At 33.4% G+C, this 23,173-nt stretch overlaps 2 protein-coding genes across 4 annotated transcripts; both read right to left on the bottom strand.

Annotated features, from left to right (window-relative positions):
- Window positions 1-958: 958 nt before the first annotated feature.
- Window positions 959-11,400, bottom strand: LOC147402176 (DNA repair protein XRCC4-like). Of its 3 annotated transcripts, XM_086443719.1 has the most exons (7): window positions 11,154-11,399; window positions 10,918-11,060; window positions 8,279-8,407; window positions 4,434-4,781; window positions 3,720-4,353; window positions 2,399-2,521; window positions 1,251-1,391 (listed from the first exon to the last, which is right to left on the bottom strand). In XM_086443719.1, exons 1-6 carry the CDS (start codon window positions 11,302-11,304, stop codon window positions 2,508-2,510), a joined length of 1,419 nt encoding a protein of 472 aa, XP_086299845.1. In that variant the 5' UTR covers window positions 11,305-11,399; the 3' UTR covers window positions 1,251-1,391; window positions 2,399-2,507. The 3 variants fall into 3 exon arrangements, with proteins under 3 accessions (XP_086299846.1, XP_086299845.1, XP_086299844.1); XM_086443720.1 differs by lacking the exons at window positions 3,720-4,353; window positions 4,434-4,781 and having other exon boundaries at window positions 959-1,391; window positions 11,154-11,378; XM_086443718.1 differs by lacking the exons at window positions 1,251-1,391; window positions 2,399-2,521 and having other exon boundaries at window positions 2,528-4,353; window positions 11,154-11,400.
- Window positions 11,401-14,333: 2,933 nt separating this feature from the next.
- On the bottom strand, window positions 14,334-17,263 carry LOC147402175 (uncharacterized protein At2g34160-like). The gene is made up of 5 exons (XM_086443731.1): window positions 17,045-17,263; window positions 16,022-16,070; window positions 15,057-15,119; window positions 14,901-14,965; window positions 14,334-14,765 (listed from the first exon to the last, which is right to left on the bottom strand). The coding sequence occupies exons 1-5, from the start codon at window positions 17,165-17,167 to the stop codon at window positions 14,643-14,645; spliced, it is 423 nt and encodes a 140-aa protein (XP_086299857.1). The 5' UTR covers window positions 17,168-17,263; the 3' UTR covers window positions 14,334-14,642.
- Between the last annotated feature and the right edge of the window lie 5,910 nt (window positions 17,264-23,173).

Below are 23,173 nucleotides of genomic sequence, written 5' to 3'. Positions count from 1 at the left end.
GAGACGAGCCACCAAAAGGATCCTTTAAGTGTTTTTGACTTTTTAACGATGCATTTGGATTGAGAGAAATGGAGAGAAGAGAAAATAAATAAACGAATTTCCCTTCATTTCTCTTATCTGGATTGTTGAGTGTTGAGCAAAGAGAAAAGAATTAGAGAGAAGAATAGAGGGAAAAAAAAAGGTGAATTTCTCTCCTAAAGTGGAGAGAAAAGAGAACTAGACAAAAATCCTTTTAAATTATTTTATAATTTCAACTCTGCCCTTAAATCTCTTTTAAGATATTTTAAAATTCCAAAGATGTACGAAGTTCTCTCCTATCAACTCAAACATGGTGGAGAGAAATTGTGTTTCTCTTCCCTTCTCTCGTCTTAACAACTTTCTCTTCTCTCCACTTCTCTCAATCCAAACATAACTTAAGTGGGGGCACATTTTGTGATCATGAGTGACAACGAGAGCAAGTCATCTCCATCTTCTCTACACATAGTAGGAGGATTTCAGTAAGACCAACCATCCTTCTCAATTAGGGTTCCTACATTATGGTTACAACCATCAATTCCTCGAGATATTTATACTTTTTAAAGTCCACTACGATTGGGTGAAGATTGCAGTGTATTATAATATGTGACTTAGGTAAAATGATTGAAAACATGTATTTGGTAGGATTTTCAAACAATGACTCTTTGGATTTTGCCTCGTTCAAGTAAAATATGGTAAGATTATAATATTTGTGTCTGCCCACCATAGATGTTTTGACTGCAAAACCAGTTAACCCAACAAAGTAAAAAATCAAAATCCAGTGGACATGATTGTCCAAAGCATGATGAAACACACCACACCCGACATGCACAAACGTATGTGCCCGCGTTTTTATCAAAAGAACACTTATAGTTTAAATTGAATGTACTGGCATAACAAATACCCACAATTCAAACACATGAGAATATGAGGAAGGTGAATGTGACGAGCCCCAGAAGAGGTAACTAACATAAAAGCAATCACTTGGTCTACATGATTTCTTAGCTCACTTTCTTGACCATAATTACAAATTTAGTTTCAATTTCACAATATAGAATCCTAAATAAGTAAAAAGAAAATTAAAAGGAAAGTCAATTGAAGGTGTCGAAACTTACAGTTGACTAGAAAGACATCTAGTTGTGTGTTCCTCTCTTTTGACTGTGCGGCCTGGTTTCTGGAACCTTCTTTGAAGTGCCAATGAGATTCTTTGTTGAATCTTTCTCACTTTTGTCATCATCAGTGTCTTCATCATAGCTCTCAGTTTTATCGGTGGATTCATCATCTTCTTGAGGCAATTTCCCAGTAGCTTCCTGCTTTGATTGCTGGTCTCGAAGTTCCCTCAACTTTGCTTTCTTTGAATTCAAGACCCCAATAAACTAGAACCACAAAGGAGATAGAGATAAACATTATGAGGCTTAGCCATGCACTACTTTTCTAAGATTTGGGAAGAAATACTCGATTAACGTTTTAAAAAGCACGATCCATGTGAGAGACATAAGGCTCATATAAAAATTATAATAAAAAAATCAAATAAAATGAACCCCTAGAGAAATAAAGAAACAGAAAAAAAAAAGTTAATCTTTTAATGATTTACCCAAGAAATCACTTATTTTGATGTCTCCGAAGCAGCAATTTTTGTTTTAATCATTTGAAGGCTTTCATTGCCTGTTCATCATCTATCATCTTTTTTTATATACAATGTCAACTTGCACCTCACGAACCTTTTTCCTTCTTACATAAGCTAAGTTTCTTAAGTGTTTGGCAGTCTAGTATTTTTGGTTTCGCCGCCACTTAAGAAATACAATAACCACAAAACACATCTAGCTGAAGCTACCTAGACCATGTAGGTCAGATTTGCTAGTGTGAATGAGAGGATTATTAAAACACCAACATTAAGGTTAACTCGAGCATAGCAGATGGGTATTTTGGGAACAAAATTATATGTCTAGTCCACATATGGTTGCAGAGTCGAGGCTTCACCTTGCCTACACCTCAAGCTTGATGCCTCAGGGAATAAGCCTCAACTGAGTGAAGCGTAAACCTCTTAAATCGAGGTTCAGCCCTCAAGGATAGAATCCTTGCCCCTGAAGCTGTTTTTTTAAATAAAAATATGCACAAAGATGATTAACTCTATCTAACAAGGTTCATAGTTGGCTCAAGTTCAACAACATAATAAATGAACAAATTCTAACACTAACGGAAGTGTGGAGCTGCTACTAAAGTATAGAGTGTAGGACGACACTAGCAAGTTTTTGGCAAACTTTACCTTTAAATACTTCTAGTTAAGGAAAAAATCAATAAATGAAAGAAAACCGATCCAAAAGAAAATTGAATAAAATAAATGAAAGAAACATGTTATGGTAGTTCAGAGTTCAAAACAAACCTTTGCGTAAATAGCCAATTCAAATTCTGCCTTCTCATTTTTGAACTTCTCACTTTGTGCTAAGCATTTTTCAGCTTCTACCTTCAACCTCTCAAATGACTGGGACTTTCTAACAACTTCCTCCTAATATGAACCATATAAATATGTTATAACATCATATACAACAAAGAACATAGTTATTCAAGAAAAATAAACAGTGTTTGTCTCACATTATCAAGATAAGCTATCAATTCACAAGGAAGAGTTCCACAAGAAAGCAAGGACCAGCTTTAATCAGCTAGTTTTCTTTCATCTTTTTCATTGATAAAAAATTTGTATATTAAAGGAAAAGGAGCAAAGCCCAAGACTATGCAATAAATACAAAATTGTGGAGGTAATAAATAGAAGAATTAACACGACCCTATTTGCTTAAAAAGGTTTCTATTATCTCGAGGTGGTCGATTATGTGAAAATTTGGGAGGTGATTATATGCATCCTCAAGTCGATGGGATAGGGTCCAACTTCTCCTTTGTGTGTTTTCTTCTATTATTTATGTTATTCCAAGTGAAACTTTAGGGCCAGTTCATTATAGAAGCCAGCTCCAGCACTAGAAGCAAAGGCCCAGAGCCTAAAAAGTCACATCCAACAAAAGTTTGATTGTTACAAAAGCACAAAAGCCAGAAATTGATGTTCGTTTGACAGCTTTTTATTGTTGGATTCTTGTAAAATAATCAGAATACCCTTAAAGTTCATAATGCATCCAAAATGCACAAAAAATGACTAGAATACCTTAATAAATATATAATTATACTAAATATATATATTACAAGACTGTTCCAATATTACAAGAATTCCTATGTGGTGCCCTATAAATAAAAGTGTCAACATATTATTGTATTGCTACAATGACACTCGTTACCAAAATATCTAACGATAGATCATCATCTACGGTGTTCACGTCGTGAACTTCATCGCTACTATACATATCATCGTTGGTAGACGTACCGTCATGGGTGGAAATATCATTATCAAAATTCATAAGTCTGTATAAGTACATAACTACAAATTATTCATTTAAAACTATAACATTCAAATAGCATAGATAACAAAATAGAATGTTTAACATTCACCACATAACGGGTATTATCAATAACATTCATTATATAATGGGCATATTATCCAATCCAAGAAAAACATAAAATAAAAAAAAACAGACATTGTCATACCACCATAGGGGTGGCATATAGTCATAACCATCAATGAAAGATGGCAATAAACAAACACATTGAAACCACACACAAATATTATTTAGAACGATGAACTAAAGCATCCTCCATCTCACCATCCAACCACCCAACACGAAGTTCATTTGTTCGCAACATGCACCAAATTTCTCTATACTCCTTCTTCATACTGAATAATTTCAATGCAAATCGATAACGATCACTATTAGGGATGATTTCTATTGTTGCATCCAACAAATCAATACACTCCCTCATGCTACCAGGTGATGTAGGTGGTGGTGAGGGTGTTGTACTACTCGCACTCGTCCTCGATGAAACTGCTTCAACCAAACGTTCAATTTGTCGTCCCAACATAACTGTATTTGTCATTTCTTGTCGTTTGGCATGGTGTTGGAAATCTAGGTCACCTCTAGATCTCCTGCGCGATGATGCAATAAATTTAGGGATACCATCACCATCAACATCAACATCAGGAGAAATATCGACAGGTGGCTGGGAACCTAATGGTTGGGACTTTAGTGGTTGTGTTTCTTGAACAAATGCATGATCATCATCATCATCATCCTGAAGCTCATACTCAACTGCTCTAGATAACTCAGTGGATGGACACGCACCGGGATTAAAAGAGCTTGCAACATATTCTCCAGTAACATAGGTCCTTCCAAATAGTATGTCTAACTCTTCAACATGTTCTAGTCCGTCATAACGCCATTGCGCGTCAATTTTATTTTTCTACAAAATAAACAAACTTGTTTTATAAGTTTGAATAGGTAAACGTGATATTCCTATTTAATAATCTAATCGAAAATTACCTCCAACCAAGAGTTCCACCATGCATCACTTGCCAATACCTTGTTGTTAACAGCATCGTAACCCACACCATTACATGCTTTTAACTTAATCCATCTAGCCCAAATACCTTTTGTTTTATCCCAGTGATTCTTATGTTGCTTCTTAGTATAACTAAGCCCCGTCGATGTCTGGAATTGCTTGATTAGAGATGAATACCCCGATGCATTCAATGAAGTACCGGGTCTTTTTCCCTTCTTAACCAATTCCACACAGATATCAACCCAAATCTTATGAAGATAAGGTGTCCATCTTGCAGAATCAATTTTTGACTCTGTTTCTTTTGGTTCTGTTATTTTTTGTCTCGGTATCTGACAAATTGATTATTCATTTTTTAAAAAGTAATGGATAAGGATAAGGAATGAAAAACGTAATTAAATACGAGTAACAACAAAGATCATGAGCAAACAAATAATTATCATAAACAACTATTACTGTAAGTAAATGTTAAAAATATCAAATAGCATACTAAACACCTCATTCCCCAAAATAAGACTAAAAGGCACCACAAATTGAACTTCACCATGTGTGAAACGTTCATCTCGATATTTTAAATGGATATTTTTTAAATATAAGATCTGAGGACATGTTCATTAAATGCCAGATTTTAAGCACAAAGAGGCTATAAAATATGGTTTCCTCACAATGCAAATCAAATTACATAAAGTCATAATTAAAAAAACAGTTTATGAATGAATTACTTTGACGTTTTAAACATACATCATTTCACACATTACTGACATAGAGGTGCCCACAGAACCATTGATATTTTTCACTCTTATCCCGGATGAAAAACTTATATGCTTCCGTATACTCATCCACGTCAGCAATCTGTGAATCGATGTACATTTCAAGTTACATCAGCATTTTCCTATTGGTTAAAAAGAAGTTGCATATATCTCATATAAAAATGGGTACAACTTGAATCCAAAATGGATTTTGGTTATGAAACAGTAATTTATTTTGTCATAAAATTGTGTGAATAAAACATAAAAGCTTGGTTTGGTTATCATTTACAACCCCAATAGTGTATCCCCATTTCAGCTCCATAAACTAGGTTTAAGTAGTAACATTTCATATTTTTGATAACCATATCAAGTCTAAAATGTCGACGGTTGCCTAGTTTTGCAACTATGCCTATTATATACTTGTCAAATTTTCCGAGAACTTTTGGGTAAGAAGCAAAAAAGAATGAAATGAAAAATCGTGATGTCTAAAACAGGCAATTATTTGAAATTTATGTACTATGAATCAACCAATGCAACTACGAGGGATTGCACTTGTAAAACATAAGAAATCAATTTGAGCCAAAATAAAAAACACAAAATCAATTAATGCATCACATCAAACTTATCATGGACAAGTCTCAAACATGATTTTAAATCTCATCCAAGACCGAAACAATTCGTCTAATTGATCTCGGTAATGTCCACCAACGAGACAGATCGACAAGTCAAGACACATCGGACGAGATTTAAAACTATGGTTCATTTGTCTCATTGTTGACCAAGATGACTCAAACGTATCGGAAAACTCATCCAAGACGACACGGTCTTGTTCATTAACCAAGATCAACCGTAGATACATCAAGAAAAATCTTATAGTTATAGATTTATCTAGCATAAGTCCCTCATAATCCCAAATGAAGAATCTAACATATATGGGATCAAATGTGGTCTTCCTCAAGAATTTGGGATTTCGAACAAAATGTATACCCATGTCACCCAACTGAACTAATTTTCACTGTTTGGTAAATAACAGTAAGTCATGATTTTCATTTTAATCAAATAACATTTTTCCATGCACAATTTTGGTTGCTGGGAAACCATGATCGAATCACAAAATTTGAGTTAAAATGCACACGCACACACACACAAAAAAAAAAAAAAAGAGGATACATTCATGAATCCCAACTCGATTTATAGTAAAATCAACAACAAAAAGAGAAAAATAAAAGATCCGTACCTTAATTGGTCAGCTCAAATCAGAAGATCGCACACAGAAGAAATCATTAATGGCAAAAAGCAAGAGACGAGATCTGTAGTTAGAAGTTTCAGGCTTTTTCGTTTGGTTACTTGTGAGGGAAAGATGAGAGAGAAAGGGATTTCTTATAACATGAGGGAAAGATGAGAGAGACGAGAAGGATCTCTGTGATTGTCGATCGTTTGGGCAAGGAGCTTGCTGGAGATGGAGATGAGGAAACGTAAAACGTTTTCGATTTCAATTTCTAAGTTAAGTTTTGGATGGAAATTCAATCAAAGATGGAGGGCATTTAGGTAATTTTACATGAACCGTTTTATGTTAGTTGGTTTCGCGCAAAAGCCATATGAAGAAGCAGGCCTGGGGCGACTTCAATAAAGAGCCGTTTTGGGGCTTCAATTAAAATTTACAAGAGCCAAAAAAACCCAAACAAACATCATTCATCTGGCTTTTTAGGCTTAAAATAAAATAAAAAAGCTGGAAAAGCCAGCTCCAAAAGCCCAACCTAACAGGCCCTTAGCCATTTATCAAAAATAAATAAATAATTATTGCCCACAAGATCATAGTGGGTGCCGAAAGTGGAAATGCATTTTCGCAATGTTTTTTGACCAGCAAACATCGATCAAAACCAAATATCAAAATGGTCAAAACGACTAAACTAGCTACACTTTATAGAGAAGAATGTTAATCTTTCAAGAAACAAATTTTTTTATAAATGACGGTAGCAGTGATCTTGAAATGAATGACCATAAAATAAAGAAAAGCAGCTAAACTCAGTCAATGGCACTCAAGTTTGGAGAAACATAAATTCTGTCTTTTAAGGGCATCCTGTGCATATACTAACTGAATACTAAGAGTGTCTTCTGTTACAGAATCAAAGGCACACACTGCAATTTTAATAGTGTAATACTCTCTTGAGTGCACTAATGTCAGGCTACATTAAAGAGGCAACTAATAAGCTTTTTTGGAGGAGGTGATGTTAAAACAATTAAAAGAAATTCCAGTTTAGGATAATTTGATGGATAGCAAGAATTGGGAAGACAACCCAAAAGATTTTGTCAAACTGATCATTCTAAAGTAACCTAACTGGCCATTGGATGGTTTTGTATAAGGTCAGAACACTAGAGAATTAGAACCATAGGAAATACATGATCCCCAATATATGCATTCTAAAATAATCTAGCTGGAAGTTGCTTAAAGTTAGGGGTGATAATCAGAAAGACACAAAAGAAGATGTAGGCTTTTCAATAGTTTGCATTCCTTTTTCTCCTTTTTTTTTTTTTTTTTTTTTGAAAGCATAAAGATTTTATTAAAGAAAAGAAGCAAGAGGGTTATCAAGAAAAACAACAGAAGAAAAAACAAGACCAAAGAAAAAAAAACAAAAAGGAAAACCAGCTCATTGAATATGTTTATTTTTTGCCAAGTCAAGCCTACCTTAATCAGGTCAAGCTCATTTAACTAAATAAACTAGCTTTATGTTGGGCCATAGGTCGCAAGCTGCTCAGTTGGTTTAATGCGTAGAATGGCAACAGTTCTCATAATCAGGTCGCAAGAAGGGAGTTCATTTAAGAAATTAGATTCTTGAATCAAACTCCAAATGGGACCTATTAATAAATATGACTTGGTAAACATTTCATAAATTACTGTTGATAACCTAATTATCCCTTAAACCCAAAATAGAAAAGAAAAAGCAAGCACTATACCCATAATAACTAACTGGTATACACATGTGTTCAGTAAGTGGAGTAAGATTAAGAAAATAATGAACTTGCTAAGAAATGCTATACTATTCAACCAAAAATAACATAAAGAGAATGTACAAACTCACACTCAATCGTATGTTTGCATCCATAAGAAAATCCAAGATTTCCGTTGTAGTATTCTTATTATTAGGTGATGGTTTACATTTCCATCGCCATTCTAGCTTAGTTCCTTGCTTCTCAAATGTCCATGACAACTGTAAAACATTACACCACCAATGCATTAGCTGTTATGAAAACAACAAAGTCATAACTGAGCCAATCTATGCTGATCAAAATTCATAAACTTAGAAAATCTTAGAGATAGAGAGATAAGTTCTGTTGGTACAGAGAATTTCATTTTTGCATCTTAACATAGGAATTATATTATACTTTTAATTTACAAGGAGAGCGTTTCAGCCATTTCCATTATATACAATGGGTCGTTTCACCACAATACAATATGTGAGCTATGGAGTTCTCTCTTCCTCTCCATGTTATTTCTTCAAAGAATTTTCAAACTTGCATCAAAATTTTAATGGTAGCTGTAAAACCTGTGATCAAGAAGGGTTGGGACCTTTTTATTGGATTAGAAACATGAGAAAAAAATTTGCAATGATTCCACAAGAAAAATAATAAAACCAGATCTCATCTGCAACAGAGAATTGGTTAAGGCTTTAGGATATGCACGTGACCTGGTGTAAGGCAAATCATGCACATCAAATCAGAGGCCTGGAAAGGTCGAAGATTAAGAACTATCAGACATTTTGTGCATAAAAATTAGTAAGAAGTACACCCGATTTGTTGGAAAGAATGAGAAACCGGTTTCTTAGTCACATAATCCAGCAGTCCTATCCAACCAAAAACTTGGATTTAAAGATCATGAAAAAGAAACACTTCCTTGGGGTGAGCATAAATTCATCTTATCAAAGCTCTCACTGCATTATCACCACTCTCAACTTGTAGAAAGTGACAGATGGGTTAAACTTTTTTTCTACTTTTTTTTGTTGATGTTGTTATACTCAATTTTTTACAATAATTCAAATGGATGGCGGTTTCAGTTATCCCTATTTGTGAATACTTCAGAAGACATTTGACCCCATAAGAGTGAGACACGATATACTCTCTTCTACACTTTATTCTTTCTTCAAAATATTTTTGAACTCCAATCTGAAATTTCAATTGAAGCTAAATGTGTTGTCCAAACTAAACCAACTCAAAAATATTTAGGATTAGGCTCACTCAACAAAAGGATCCGATTCAACCAAAGAGGCCTGAAATCTCAAAAACATTCACCTCAACAAATCTTATTCAAGACTAATACTCTCTAGTTCCATAATGAATATTTCCTACATGGGGATTACCTACATTAAAAGGTATCTACAGGAAGTAGTCATCCACCAAAGTTGCATACACATATATGGTGCACATGCAAGAAGGTGCGATCTACCATTCAATGTATCGTTTTGGATGGTTATCAAGAAAACAATATAAATTTCAGAAGAAAGTTTGGAATGGGTGGCTACCCCAAATAAAGCATGTCACACTTATATTGCACGTGCAATTAATTCATTTATGGATCTACTAGGAGTAGTGTTATTAAAAGCCTACCGTTTATGAATCCTATGATTCAAATCAAAGCTTAAACCAAATGATTTGAGTATTATATGTGAATCCTGTTAGATAAATCCTATGATCTCTTTGTGTATCTTACGATTCAAGCACAATTTACGATGCAAATTGTGATTTCCTCGAATCTTATGTTTGGAATAAAAGTAAAAGGCAATGATTCTTATGTTCATACTTTTTTTTTTCCTTAAAACTTAAACAAAACAAAAAGGAGATCAATGGATGTTATTACTATTCACCCACCATCATGTAACACAAATGATGAAAAATGTATGTACACGCATGCAATTTCTTTCTTCCAAGATTGCTTAAGTAATGATGAAGGATTTTTGGTTACATAACCATTTGATTGTAAGAGTGTCTCTATGGTGCCTATTAGCATCTCTAGGTAATTGTTTCTATGTTTCTGTATCATTATATGATGATTTATGGAGTAGTTAGCATATTATACAACATTTAAGCTTATTAGATACTATTTTATCTTTTTAATGTCAATTCAATTTTAATCAGAATAATGATTTTCTGATGCCTACTCTGACATACGCCCCCATCAATGAACCATAGAATATTTGCCTCAGGATATGCAGAATCATAAATCTTTTCCCTGTGTATCCCGAGGCAAATGATCTACAGTTCTGTGATGGGGGCATCAAATTATGACGATTCTTTTAATCATCTTCCGTGCAATTTTACAATCCGATCCAATTTTGACAACAGGATTTGGTGTATTTTTCTCCATTTTCTTAAATAACATGCTTATCCAAAAAGAAAAAAAAATACCCTCAACAACACTCCCTCAAAGACGTCAACTTTATGATGGAAACAATATGATTATGATTTATGAGTGCTAATGGTTACCATTGCATACCGTATATTTCAAATGACTACAAGATTTTCTAAAACATAATTATTTAATATATCATAAAAAAAAAATTAGGTTTCAAAGTTAAAATTAGGTTCTAAAAAGATTTTGAAACCTGATAAGATATCCCACCACCAAAAAATTAAGCAAACTGTGACTGAAAACAGTATCTAATAACCAAAAAAAAAAAACCCAACAAACAAACAAATTTAAACATTAATTGGGCTTTTCACTCACTCTTTTATACCCATTTCCAGCATCAACGAAACTGTAAATGGAACCAGGCTGTCGAAACCCTAGATACCTCTCGGCAGTCTCGATGTATTCGGAAACAGGTTGATCCCACTGGTTCGCTCTCTCTCGAACCTCGGCTTCTGATGCTGCAACAACAGAAGAAATCGGAAATTTTCATGAATGAGATCTTCAAAGAAAAAAGAGTAGAAAAGAGAGAGAGAGAGAGAAATAATTGTTACCATTGCAGATCCAAGCATCAAGTCCGCTTGTTATCGAAAGGTCGAAATGGGAATCGAACCAGGTGGCTTTGATGAAGATCACTTCTGGATTTTCGTTTTCTGCTCTTTCTGTGATTTCAAGTCGTAAACAAGTGTGCCTTGTCGAATCCATCGCTGCAACTTCTTGGAGAAGCTTTAAACTTCGAACTTCAAACAGAATTTTTTTTATAGGGGTTTTTCCCTCGAGAGATTCTATTGGCACGCCTACTTTTGCTTACAACCTATCAATTCTTATTGAATGATGATCTCCATATAGTTTGGTGTGTTATAAGTAAAAAAATTGATCAGTTAATAATATCATCCTTTTTTTCTCCTTCTTTACTTCTCACAGAAGACTCACATGATGGATCCCACCAATTTTATTATCAAATTGTGAGATGATTGGCAACCATGAGATAAAAAAAAATTAGAGTCCATCTAACCTTACTAAGTAAAGATTTCGCCCTCACTAAGGGTCCTTGAGCTCACCTTGATGCATCCAAAAATATGATCTGATACTTCAACGTTGTAGAGGACAAAATTCTATGAACTCTGAAAAAAAAATTCAAAAAACAATTACTTTTCACCGTTGAATTTCAATTTTAAGTTTTTGAGTTATGTGAAAATTCGATAGCCGTCAACTTTCAAAACCTTGGATCAAAATAATAATAAAAAATATAAAAATTTTTTTTATTGATCTGAGTTTTTTGAAAAAAAAAAAAATTATAGGATTGTGTTGTTGGATTACTGATGTGGCAATCGATTTGAGCAAAACTAGGTAAGGCTTAAAATCTTACTAAGTTAGTAAGGAAAATGTCTCTTGTAAAATTATGGAATAAGTCCATCGCATAAGACTTGGTGTGTGTCTAGTAACACTTCTGAAGTCTGAATGGAGGTGGTCCACCTTTAAAATTCAAACTTTAGAAGATTTATTTTCGTTTGTTTTGATTCAGATTTCAGACTTCAGAACCAAAATTTAGAAGTTTTGAACTAACGATTGAGGGATGTTGAACGAAACTTCTGAAATCTGATTTTTTTATTCCTAAACTACCCTCCTCAAAACCTTAAATTTCTATCACTTATCTTTTCTTTATATGAACCTTAAAACCCTTATTTTTAATTTTTCTACTTCTCATTTTTTTTCTACCCCTCCTTTCTCTACAATTATGTTGTCAAAGTCTCTCCCCTTTCTCTCGTTTCATGTTTGAAAACCTTATATTTTTATATAAATCTTAAAACCCGATATTTTTCAATTAGAAAATGAATGATTATTTGACTATTACCTTGTTGGAATATAATTTTTAAAATATGAATTCAATTTTAAAGCAATATTTTTGGAGTGTTAGATGTGTTAAAAATTGAAATTAAATGTGTGGATGGTTTCATTATGCATAACATATTATGTTTTTCGGTTAACAATTTATTAGAATTACAAAAGGGTATTATTATCAACATGGTCATTATATTTTAAAATTCTATTTGTAACCAGAAGCTTTTAAAAATAATAAACAAACAACTTTTTCAAAATAAAATTTCAAATTCTATATTCCAGATTTCAAAAAACAAACATCAGACTTCAAACTCCAAACTTCAGAAGTGTTATCAAACATACCCTTAATCTTGTCATATGTTTTGTTCATGGGTCTTGCTAGAGTAACATTGAAGTGTACATCAATTCTCACATTGCTGATGTGGATGTACACACATAATCATAGATGTTTTTCACTCATATCTCGATGAAAAGCATTTATGGTTTCGTACATACATCCACGTTAGCAATGTGAGAATCAACAAACATTTAAATGTTACTTAAGCATTTTCCTTTATTCATTAACAGAGAGATTTTTAAATAATCAAATATTTACTATCATATATTTGTGAAAATTAATAAAAAAAATCATCATACATATTTTTAAAACACATCTTTTGTTGAACAGAGATTTGTTGTTTTCTGCCATTGAAAAAGCAAGTAAAATCCAAGCACCACAACTAACCAACCACTTTTTTTTTTTAAATTTTAAATACACGTGGCGTCATGAAGTTAGATCATCAGCTAATCATGGACTTTTTATAGCATCAAATGTATGTTATCTTTTGTCGTGCAAACTCCAAGAAGAATCAATGGGTTGAATCTCATGTAGCATTTGTCTAGTTAAACAAATCATGTTCCTCTATTCAATTATGTTCAGAGTCACCTCCATTCACTTTATTTTGGATCTTCCTCTCGATCTTTTGTAGCCTTTACTGTAATTGTCTGTCATTGGACATTGCCAAACAAATTGCCTGATGAGGATTTTGCTCATAAAAGTACAGTCAAATGGTTATTAGAGCAGAGGTGTGCTTCTAGAGTACCATGTGATCAATGCATCCCAATTAAATTAAAAGAACGAAAAAACTTTTATAAGACTGACGACTATAGAAAGTGCTAGATAGTAAAGTCCACCATCACAAAGTTACTGATTTCATTAAAAACAGTTTTACCGATCAAGAAAGGACCAATTATGTATTACAAAGCTAAATGATGGGGAAAGAAGCCAAAATGCGTATATACTAGGAGTGAAACAGATACTCTTATGACTATATATCTTCAAAATTATAAGAATGTCATTATTCATTAGTTACGAAGTACCATGGAATTTAGAATCCCAGAAGTGGTCGAAGCATACATGGGAATCGAAAATTACATTAAGTCCCTGAAACTATGAATATATCATCCTCCATTTGTGATTCACCATCACAAACCGTCAGAATGAATTATCACATTTGTTTCATCTATATATACATATAGGAAGTAATACATAGGTATGAACCCAAATTAGCAAAAGGAATGGCCTTCAATCCGCCACCACTACATTATTTGAAACCATCAATATTTTCCATTTTGTAGAAGTAAATCATGTCAAACAATATTTTCCGAGACAAACCTGGGTAATTGTTCAGTGGTAGTCATGAAAGTGGGTTCAAGTAAATTATGCTAACACTCCACACGCCTTACCAACTTTAGCCAAGTTGGCATGGCACCCCTTCATGACATTATGAAAGTTAGAAAACTGAAAAGCATCTGTTACTTATAACAACATTATAAACCTGAGCTCTATTTCTCCTAAGCTGAGGGTTTTTGACAAAACACACAGAGAACAACAAAATGGATGACTAAAAGGATCAGTAGAACTTTTTTTCTATTTAACCCTCAATTAATCGATTTAGTGAAGTAACTGGTAGGAACATAGATGATACAAAGTCTAAAAGCAATCTACAGAGACAATCTCGACGACTCTGACAAAAGAAATGAGGGTAGAGGAAAGCATACAGATGAAATGGTCCATGGTATCTCCCCATGCTAATTTGCTATCTCTCTACTCTCTTAACTCCTTGTCGTCAACATTAGCAGCAGTTCTAACAGTAAAAGGTCTATCTTATGTAATGAAAAGAATGGAACAATAGGCTACAGAAAATGAAATTCCAGTAGAACTATGCTGCTGTATCATCTTCCTTCTTGTCAATTGCATCTGTCTCCGATGCCGTAGCAGCAGCAGCAGCAGCAGCAGGCACCAGATTATCAAAGTTCTCAGTCTTCTCCAGAAATATCTCAATCTACAAATCAAGATAAAAGTTAAAATAACTGATATATAAATGATAAGAAAACATGATAATTTTAATTAATCAAACCCATACATTAGTATGATTAATGGATAAAAATCAAGGCATGATTTCAAACCCGGCACTCACCTTGGCTTTTTGAACAAGTTTGCCTCTAGTTTCATCTTTCATATCAACTGTGGATGTCAAAATCTCTGTTCCAGCCAACCCCAGAAATATCGGTTAATACAATTAAGTAAATTAGCAATGTTTTTCTTTTATAAATGATGAGTATGGACTTCTTACTCTTCTCAATGGCCAACCCACTGTTCTTTAGAATCTCAGAAATTGTGACAACCGTAGCAATTGCTGAAAAAAAAATAGACAATGAAAGTTGGAGAAAATCACTTGGTAAGAAGGCAAAACATACATTAGGAGTATACATTCACAGTGACTTTTCTGGTTCTATCATAACCCCACTCTCTTTCCCTCTCTAATTTTACTCTCCTACTGTTATTGTAGACCTCCTTCCAAATGCTCTACAATCTCAGATGATTAGATAATATCTTATGCTTATCTTATTTAATGAGATGAAGCAACTTCTTTTGTAAGAGAGTTCAGATGATTAGATAATATCTTATCGTTGTTTGTACTCCCACTTGTAGGGCCTCATTAGTATCATGTTGGATAATTAAACAATGTAATGAGTTCTCATACTGTGGAGATCATCCTCGAAAATTATCAATGCATTCTAATAGTCCTAACCTCATGAATTTATCTTTCTGAATTAGTGAAAAAGAATTCCATTGAGAAAAGCCAAGACCTAACTATAGGTTTAGATGGCTGTACTCAGAGTCCTTGCACAAACACGCCGAAAAATACAACCAGAAAGATAAAGGACATTTGCCCTGTTTGGCTGCAGAGCAAAATGATGAGAGGAACCACCAGATTTATAATCTGTTGATTTTCTTCATGAAAGGGTTAACCTTTCAACGAATGCATGTGCAGCCAATAAAAATGTTCTATAGTGCGCAGAAGTGAGGAAGGTAGTAGTGGTAGAGATATCCGATAGTCCTGTACTAAAGTCTAAAAAGATTCTATTGAATGAAGTGTTGAAAACTCAGACAAACAAAAATTATTGAATTTCAGAGAAAGAAAATCAATTTCGGCAAAATAAATAATATAAAGATATGGAAAAGGAAAATAAAAGTAGTCTTTCATTCTCTAATTAACAAAATAAAGAATGAATAGATCAGTTTAAGAAAATATACCCATGCCCAAGGCAGAAAGCTCAACCTCATTGTGGAGTTGCATGTATTTCTGTAAAACAAAAAGAAATAAACTTTAAAAAAATTCTTACGATTCAAAGAGCAGGATTATTACACTTTTGATCAAACAACTACAAATCAAGCAAAAGAAAAAGACCCCTAAATACATCTAATCTCATTCAATCAACTAAAATTTCAGATTGGAAAACGAAATAAGAAAACTCTGGACAATCTTTGACTTCATACAATAAATTAAGAACTAGAACCTATCATACATTAATACCTCATATAGTACCAAATTATTCATTTTATTCATGAAAGAATACAGATCTTCTAATGTAATCTTCACATTTCACAAGCAGATCACGCTACTGTACATTTTTTAATGATCAAATACACTTTTGCATCAAAACCATCTAAAATCTTGTCTAAATCATTTCCAGAACAAATATCTACCAGCTATGATTCACGAAGAAGAGAATGAAAGAAGATTTGAAAGAACGCGATTGATCCAATATAAAAGAGAGAGATTAAATTAAAATCAACCAAATACTTCAGATCAAGAAACTACAATTCTAAGAAGAAAGAATAAAATGTCAATTAAGTACTTCAGATCCAACGACAGAAAGTGACTGAATCGAAATTAAAACTTCTGATAGTTTTCCTTCTACAGTTTCAAGGTAAGATTTAACCAAAGAGCCAAAATTATATAAAATTCTTAGAAAAAGAAAAATAATGAAATATCAAATAAATACTTCAGATCAAACGACAGAAAGAAATTGAATCGAAATTAAAAAAATTTATAGTGTTCCTTCAACGATTACAAGATCCAACAACAGAAAGAAATTGAATCGAAATTAAAACATTTTATATGTTCCTTCAACGATTTCAGGATAAGATCTAATCAAAGAGTCAATAATATTATATATCAAGAACCAGATGAAATCATAAAGCATATACGCCGAAAATTTGAGAAAACGAAACCCTAATGTTACGAACAAGTATAAGAAGAGAAGAGAGATTGACCTTGGCGAGATTCACGTAGAAGAAGATCGGTTTCTTTGTGTTTGAAACCTGAATTCTGTTCTTCTTCTGAGATCCAGTGCTGCCATTCTCGTTCTTGACGTCTACAACTGTAATCACCTCCATTGAAATCTCTCGCGAAACGAAACAAATTCTCTTTCTCACTCTCTTTCTCTGTTTCTCTCTCTCTCTTGGCAAAGCTTGCTCGAAAAACCAAGTTCGTTGAAGTATGATTGTGCATCTGTTACAAAGGATGGTTTATAAAGGCGTCGCTTCTTGGCGCCCATTGAAAATGTACACGTGTCACAATTTGTTTGGTTATTGTATTGGCGGTTTCCTTGACGGTTAGAAATTTGTTTAACGGACTAAAAGGTTTGTTTGTCAAATTGTATCAAGCGGTTATTCTGTTAAGTTCTTCCAAGAGATGGCGATTTGGTGTCATCAGAACGAGAACGTCGACCTTAGGTCTAGACCGTTGGATTAAAGTCCTTGATTGAATTTAAAGACATCCAACGATCTAGATCATGGGATGAGAGTCCTCTACCTGACAGCATCATTTTTCATCTCATATCTTGCTTACATTACATATTGTCTGTCTTAATTCTCAACTGTAATCCAGGGATGTCAATGGTCCAGCCTGGCCCGAGGCCCGGCCCGCGATGGATTAGGCTTGGACTATTACCAGAATACTAAACCCAATATGATATTGGGCTGGTTAAAACAAGGCCTGTTTATTTAGTGAATCGAGCTTGGACCTGGGTGTAGGCTCATCTCTCTCTCTTGGTCCAGATGTAGTAAGGCTGGGCTGGATTGGCCTTGGATGTGATTCTTTGCTAAAGATCCACTCCAAGTTTCACCGGATCGACCAATCCAATCGATATCCCTACACATAGTTTCGACGTCGTCTAGTCTTGCTAGTCACTAAAACAGGAAAACTAGCTTCGAACACACTTAGGAGTTTGGACCTTCATCAATCCATCATCGCTCGCCCCTACACCCCTTCGGAACCACGAATGATGGCAAAATAGGGATCGTTAGAGGGTCCATCGGTAATATTTAATTTTTTTATATTTGGTATGGATAGAATCTTTTTATAAATCTTATTTGGGTTCATATATTATCATCCAATTTCTCGTATGTCATACGATCAATTTCCATGCTGACTATAACCTCGGCCCCTCTCACTTCACCGTGAAAAATCAAAACGAAGAAAAATACCATACACTTATGACTGATTAACTTGATCAACAAATCACTTTTGCATCTTTTATAAGTTTTAAGTATATTTGTGTTTTAGTTAACTAGTAAAACATATTATGACTTATGTGAGGCCTTAATTAATGCTTCCCATTTGAGAAATTTGACCATGTGAATGTTGCACGTACCCCTCTTTTTAGGTGACCTTTGATAACATGTATCTTTCTCAAAAGGTGCCAGTTAGTTTAGTTGATTTAGGGATGGATCTGTATCTGACCCTAATTTGACTCTGGTTAAGGGGCATCAACTCATATCTGAATCATATTTTTATTCAGATCTACTCTAAAGATTCAAAATTGCTAAATTTGGATTTGGATTACTCAAATTTTGAATAAAATCTAACCCATTTTATACCCTATTCTAATCACCTTATTTTTATTTAAAAAAATATAATTCTTAAAAAAAGAATCAAGATTATTAATAATGTAAAATTAGTTAAATGATTTATATATTAGATGATTCAAATGAGTTGACTCGATTTTTGTGATTAAAGATTTGTGCATGGAGTTGTAAATCTCACCCACATGGATGGGAGTTGTAACTCCTTTAAAAATAGGAGTTGAGGACTTTCTTAGAGTTACAATGGATCACACAACCAATTAAAATTTTAAGGTGGGAGTTGTAATTCCAACTACCATTTCAAACACACCCATCAGCTCATCTATAATTTCAAGTTTTGACATATATGTTACATGTTTTAAAAAAGATATACAGGAATAGTTAGGTGCATTTTAATTGCACATAATTCAATCATTAAATTAAGTCAACTGTTTTCTTTGACTAACAAATAAATTATTGTCAAAGATTTTTATTTTTTTTATTTTTATCTTTGTTTTGATCCCTTATTGTAAAAAACGTGGCTTTAGAAATGATCAAATAAACAGTCTTGCTACACTGACATCCTACAACATATGTCCATAACACTATTTGTGCACAAAGCCATTGCCTTTCATCAACTATATGATATTTATATCTCGAGGAAAAGCATCTAGTTATGATTATGTGCACGCCACCACGTTTGGATGCTAGTGATAATTTCTCTTTTTTTTTTTTTTTTATAGAATCGAAGTGTTGGATCCTCATAAAGCATCTGACTTGTCCTTGGGCATGTGTAATTTCATCCCCCCACATGTATCAAGTAATTTTTTTAGATAAATCTTCAAGGGTGACCTATATAAGGAAGAATTCAAACTCAAGACGTCTGCTTCCAAAGACTACTCTTGACCCTCACCCCAACCCTTCAGGGTTATCATTTATGAATCTAGCTGACCTTACTTAGTAAAGAGAAAAAAAAAATAAAAAAAGACCTTACTAAGGTTCATCCACCATCAAATTAGACCCTCGAGATTTGTTATAGATCCTCGAGATTCATAACAAATCTTGAATTCCTTCGTTCCCACTTCAAATGTTAATCTTATTAGATCACGGAGTATCATCAAGCAAACCGTGGGTTCCACCTCACCCCCAATCACATATTATGGTTGATTGGGTCTCCAACACAGCAACATGAATATGAGTTCAGTTATTCCACTCAAGTACGCTCCACGGACTCTTCGTGTTGCGCTTTAAATCCACCATATTCTATTTAATTTAGAAGCAATGATACATTCTCGTAAATGCCCCTGGATTCGTAACTAAAATTATCAAACAAAACCATCTATCAGTCACATGATCTGCTTATCAGTGGCTCAGGACAACCTAAAGATCCGATCCGATCTCATTCTTAACAATGGGTACGGATAAACCTTGATCCAATAATTCCATTCTAATAGGATATTATCCAGTATAGAATATAGGCAGATTTACCAAAACATGCACAACTTTTCGTTTATTTACCAAAATGGTACACTGTAGTAATTAATTTCGAAAATGGTAAATTTATCATTTTTGGAATTAATTTTTTTTATCAAAACGGTAAAAACAGTCAAATGTATTTTTTTATACCGAAAATGCCCTTTTTTATTTTTTGACTGAAATTACAAAAATAAAATTAATTTCGGTAAAAAAAAATTATAAATACATATGATTGTTGGATTAACGAAAGAGAGTGAATATTTTTAGTTGAATTTTCATTTTTTTAAGGTTAAAATTTTAAATATATATGTAAAACAAAAAAAAAGGGTATTTTCAGTATAAAAAAAAATATTTTACTGTTTTTACTGTTTTGATAAAAAATATTAATTCCAAAAACGGTAAATTTACCATTTTCGGAATTAATTGCTACAGTGTATCGTTTTCAAAATTAATTTCGAAAACTCTACCGTTTTGGTAAATTATTCTAGAATATATACTAAGCCACATGAGGATGGTCAACCAAAGCTGACGTCAAGACATCAAAATTAGGTCAAAATTGGCATTTGGGTCGCTCAAGTTCAATTTGAAATCCCATTACCCCCTTGCATTGTATCTGAATGGATCCGGATTGAATAGATGATCCAAACCTAACCGTTGACAGCACATAGATTTGGATTCTTTTTGTCATTTTTAAGAATTTAGATTAAAAAAGCACTTTTTGAATAAAATAAGATAACATTTTAACTTTACCCAAGAAGGGGTGTAAGGACTTTATCGAACAGATTAGCGAGACTAATCAAATGGGGCCCACGAAATAATTGGGACACAAAGCACTTTAATCAGGTGAAACATAAAAGTCCAATCGTTGAAACGAGGGATTATACATCAATTCTCGAGATTTGACAATGGTCATATGAATTTGCTTCAAAATTACTAAAATAACCTCAGATTTTGAAACATCAAAATTTCAGATTCACATTTGGGAGGATTTAGGAAAGCCACTCAACCTTGGTTGAATAAAATGGGCGGGAAATCCTAACGTTCAAAAATTCAAATTTTATGGGTTTGGACTCTTGGAGTAGATTCAGTCAAAAGATGTGTTGAGAATGATTTGATATCACTTAATCTAAATTGGCGCCGAGTTGGATAGGTATTCATTCTTATATCTACTCGGACCCAAACGATATAATATTTTGGAAATTATATTTTTAGATTTTCACCTTTTTCTATTTCCATACTATAATTTGAATTCCTATAAAATAAAAAACTTATAATGGTAAAATAAAATAATATAGTAATTATCAAATAAGTAAAGTAGTACAAAATTACTCTTACCTAAATCAAGCAATTCGGGTTGGGTCCGTCAGATCCAATTTAAAAGAAAACAAAATAGTTCAGAGATAATTTACCTAGAAAAACTCGAGTTGGAATCACATTTTAGAGATCTAGAATTAGCTCTTCATCAAACGTTAGCAGTTCCTCTACACTTCTTGTGATGTCTTTTTCCAAACCCACAATGTCTCAGGCAAGTAGACAATTGAGATGCTAAGAGTTTCCAAGTAGAAAAAACTATACTAATCTTACTATTGATCTTTAGTAATTATGTGTTTTTTCTCTTATCTTAATTGTCTATTTGATGGGGAATCTCACTCAGCTAGGAAAGCCCTATCTGGTCTCATGTTCGATTCACCATAATATATATATTAAAAAGGCTCATGTATGTGTATAAATATGTACAATTAACCTATGTATGGTAGATATTTCTTTATTTATTTATTTTTTTTTATGAATTTTAATTTCCTTTGCAGAGGACATATCAAAGAGGAGTGGAAATGGTTTATAAATCTGGATCCATTTAAAATGTTGGAATAATGATACTCGTATAAGTGACTCAATTATTGAGTCCAAGTATTGGATGGATAGCATTTTGTTTCTTTCAATTTTTTTTTTTTTTTTTAAAGCTTTTCAAAGGCTCAAAATTCAAGCGTCGAGGCTGGCAAAACAAACTATATCCACCTGATTTATTTTTTTTCTTTGGATTTCAATGTGAAATTCCCAAAATACCTTAAAAAGTTATTTAGTTATTTATGTTTTACTACAAATGAACATACATCTTGAAAGATTGGTTGTAGTGTCCCTGTTTTTTGCCCTAAATTAAGTTGATGGCAACTCAAATCATTACATCAAAACAAGATGGAGAGTGATAGTGAAATAAGGGAGTTGAAGACGACTCTTGAGAAAATAATTAGTAGTAGCTCGAGAAAAATCTTTCGAAATAAAAGAATATGAATATCTAATAAATTCCCTCTAATTTTTTTATTCTAATCATTTTCTTAGATAACCATACAATCTTATTTTTTTTTATAATAAATATGAGATGATAAATCATTAGAGTTAATATCTTAGTCTTGGCATAGAACGAATGCATCACCGTGACCTAATCATCCAAAATTATCAATGTATTTTTTTTAAATTATTATTATTATTATTTGTATTTTGTACAATAAAGAGGTCTAGACTCATAGACTTGACTATAGGGGCAACACATAATGATAAACTTCTTAAAATACCATATTTCATCCTCCCCCACTAATTGACTTCGCGGGTTGACACTAAGGGGGTTCGGTGCTGCTGCTGCCTTCTTTCTAGTGTGAAGAACGGTTACCGCTTCAACCAGTTCTCTCTAACCAGGGGATACAGTACCGCTAACTGCAAACCAAGCCAAGATAGATGTCTTAAGCATATAGCTAGCGTTCCGTTCGTTATCAGACAGGATCACACTAAGCGTAGGCTGTTTCCGGATCTGATCTAGCCGAAGAGCTCTCCCCTTATCGTACTGAACTTGAATAGACATGTAATATCCCACAAATCACACATATTAAGCAAATCAAGATAAATCTAAAGGGCCAAGTAGGGGTTCGAACTATAAAATTGACAATTTATCGGCATGTCAATCTAATCATCCAAAATGGACACATCATCAGCACCTTTTATATTAGTAAGAGTGACCTTGCATTAGTTCTTTAGTTAGAAGCATTACTGGTCCCAAGAAGTTTCCATTAGACCTTATCCTTTGTATTA

The sequence above is a fragment of the Akebia trifoliata genome, chromosome 5 (assembly GCF_017979445.1).
Source record: "Akebia trifoliata isolate Shusen 1 chromosome 5, ASM1797944v1, whole genome shotgun sequence".
NCBI classification, from domain to species: Eukaryota; Viridiplantae; Streptophyta; class Magnoliopsida; order Ranunculales; family Lardizabalaceae; genus Akebia; species Akebia trifoliata.
The sequence above is the reverse complement of the archived record's forward strand: the minus strand, read 5'-3'. Positions and strand labels throughout refer to the sequence as shown.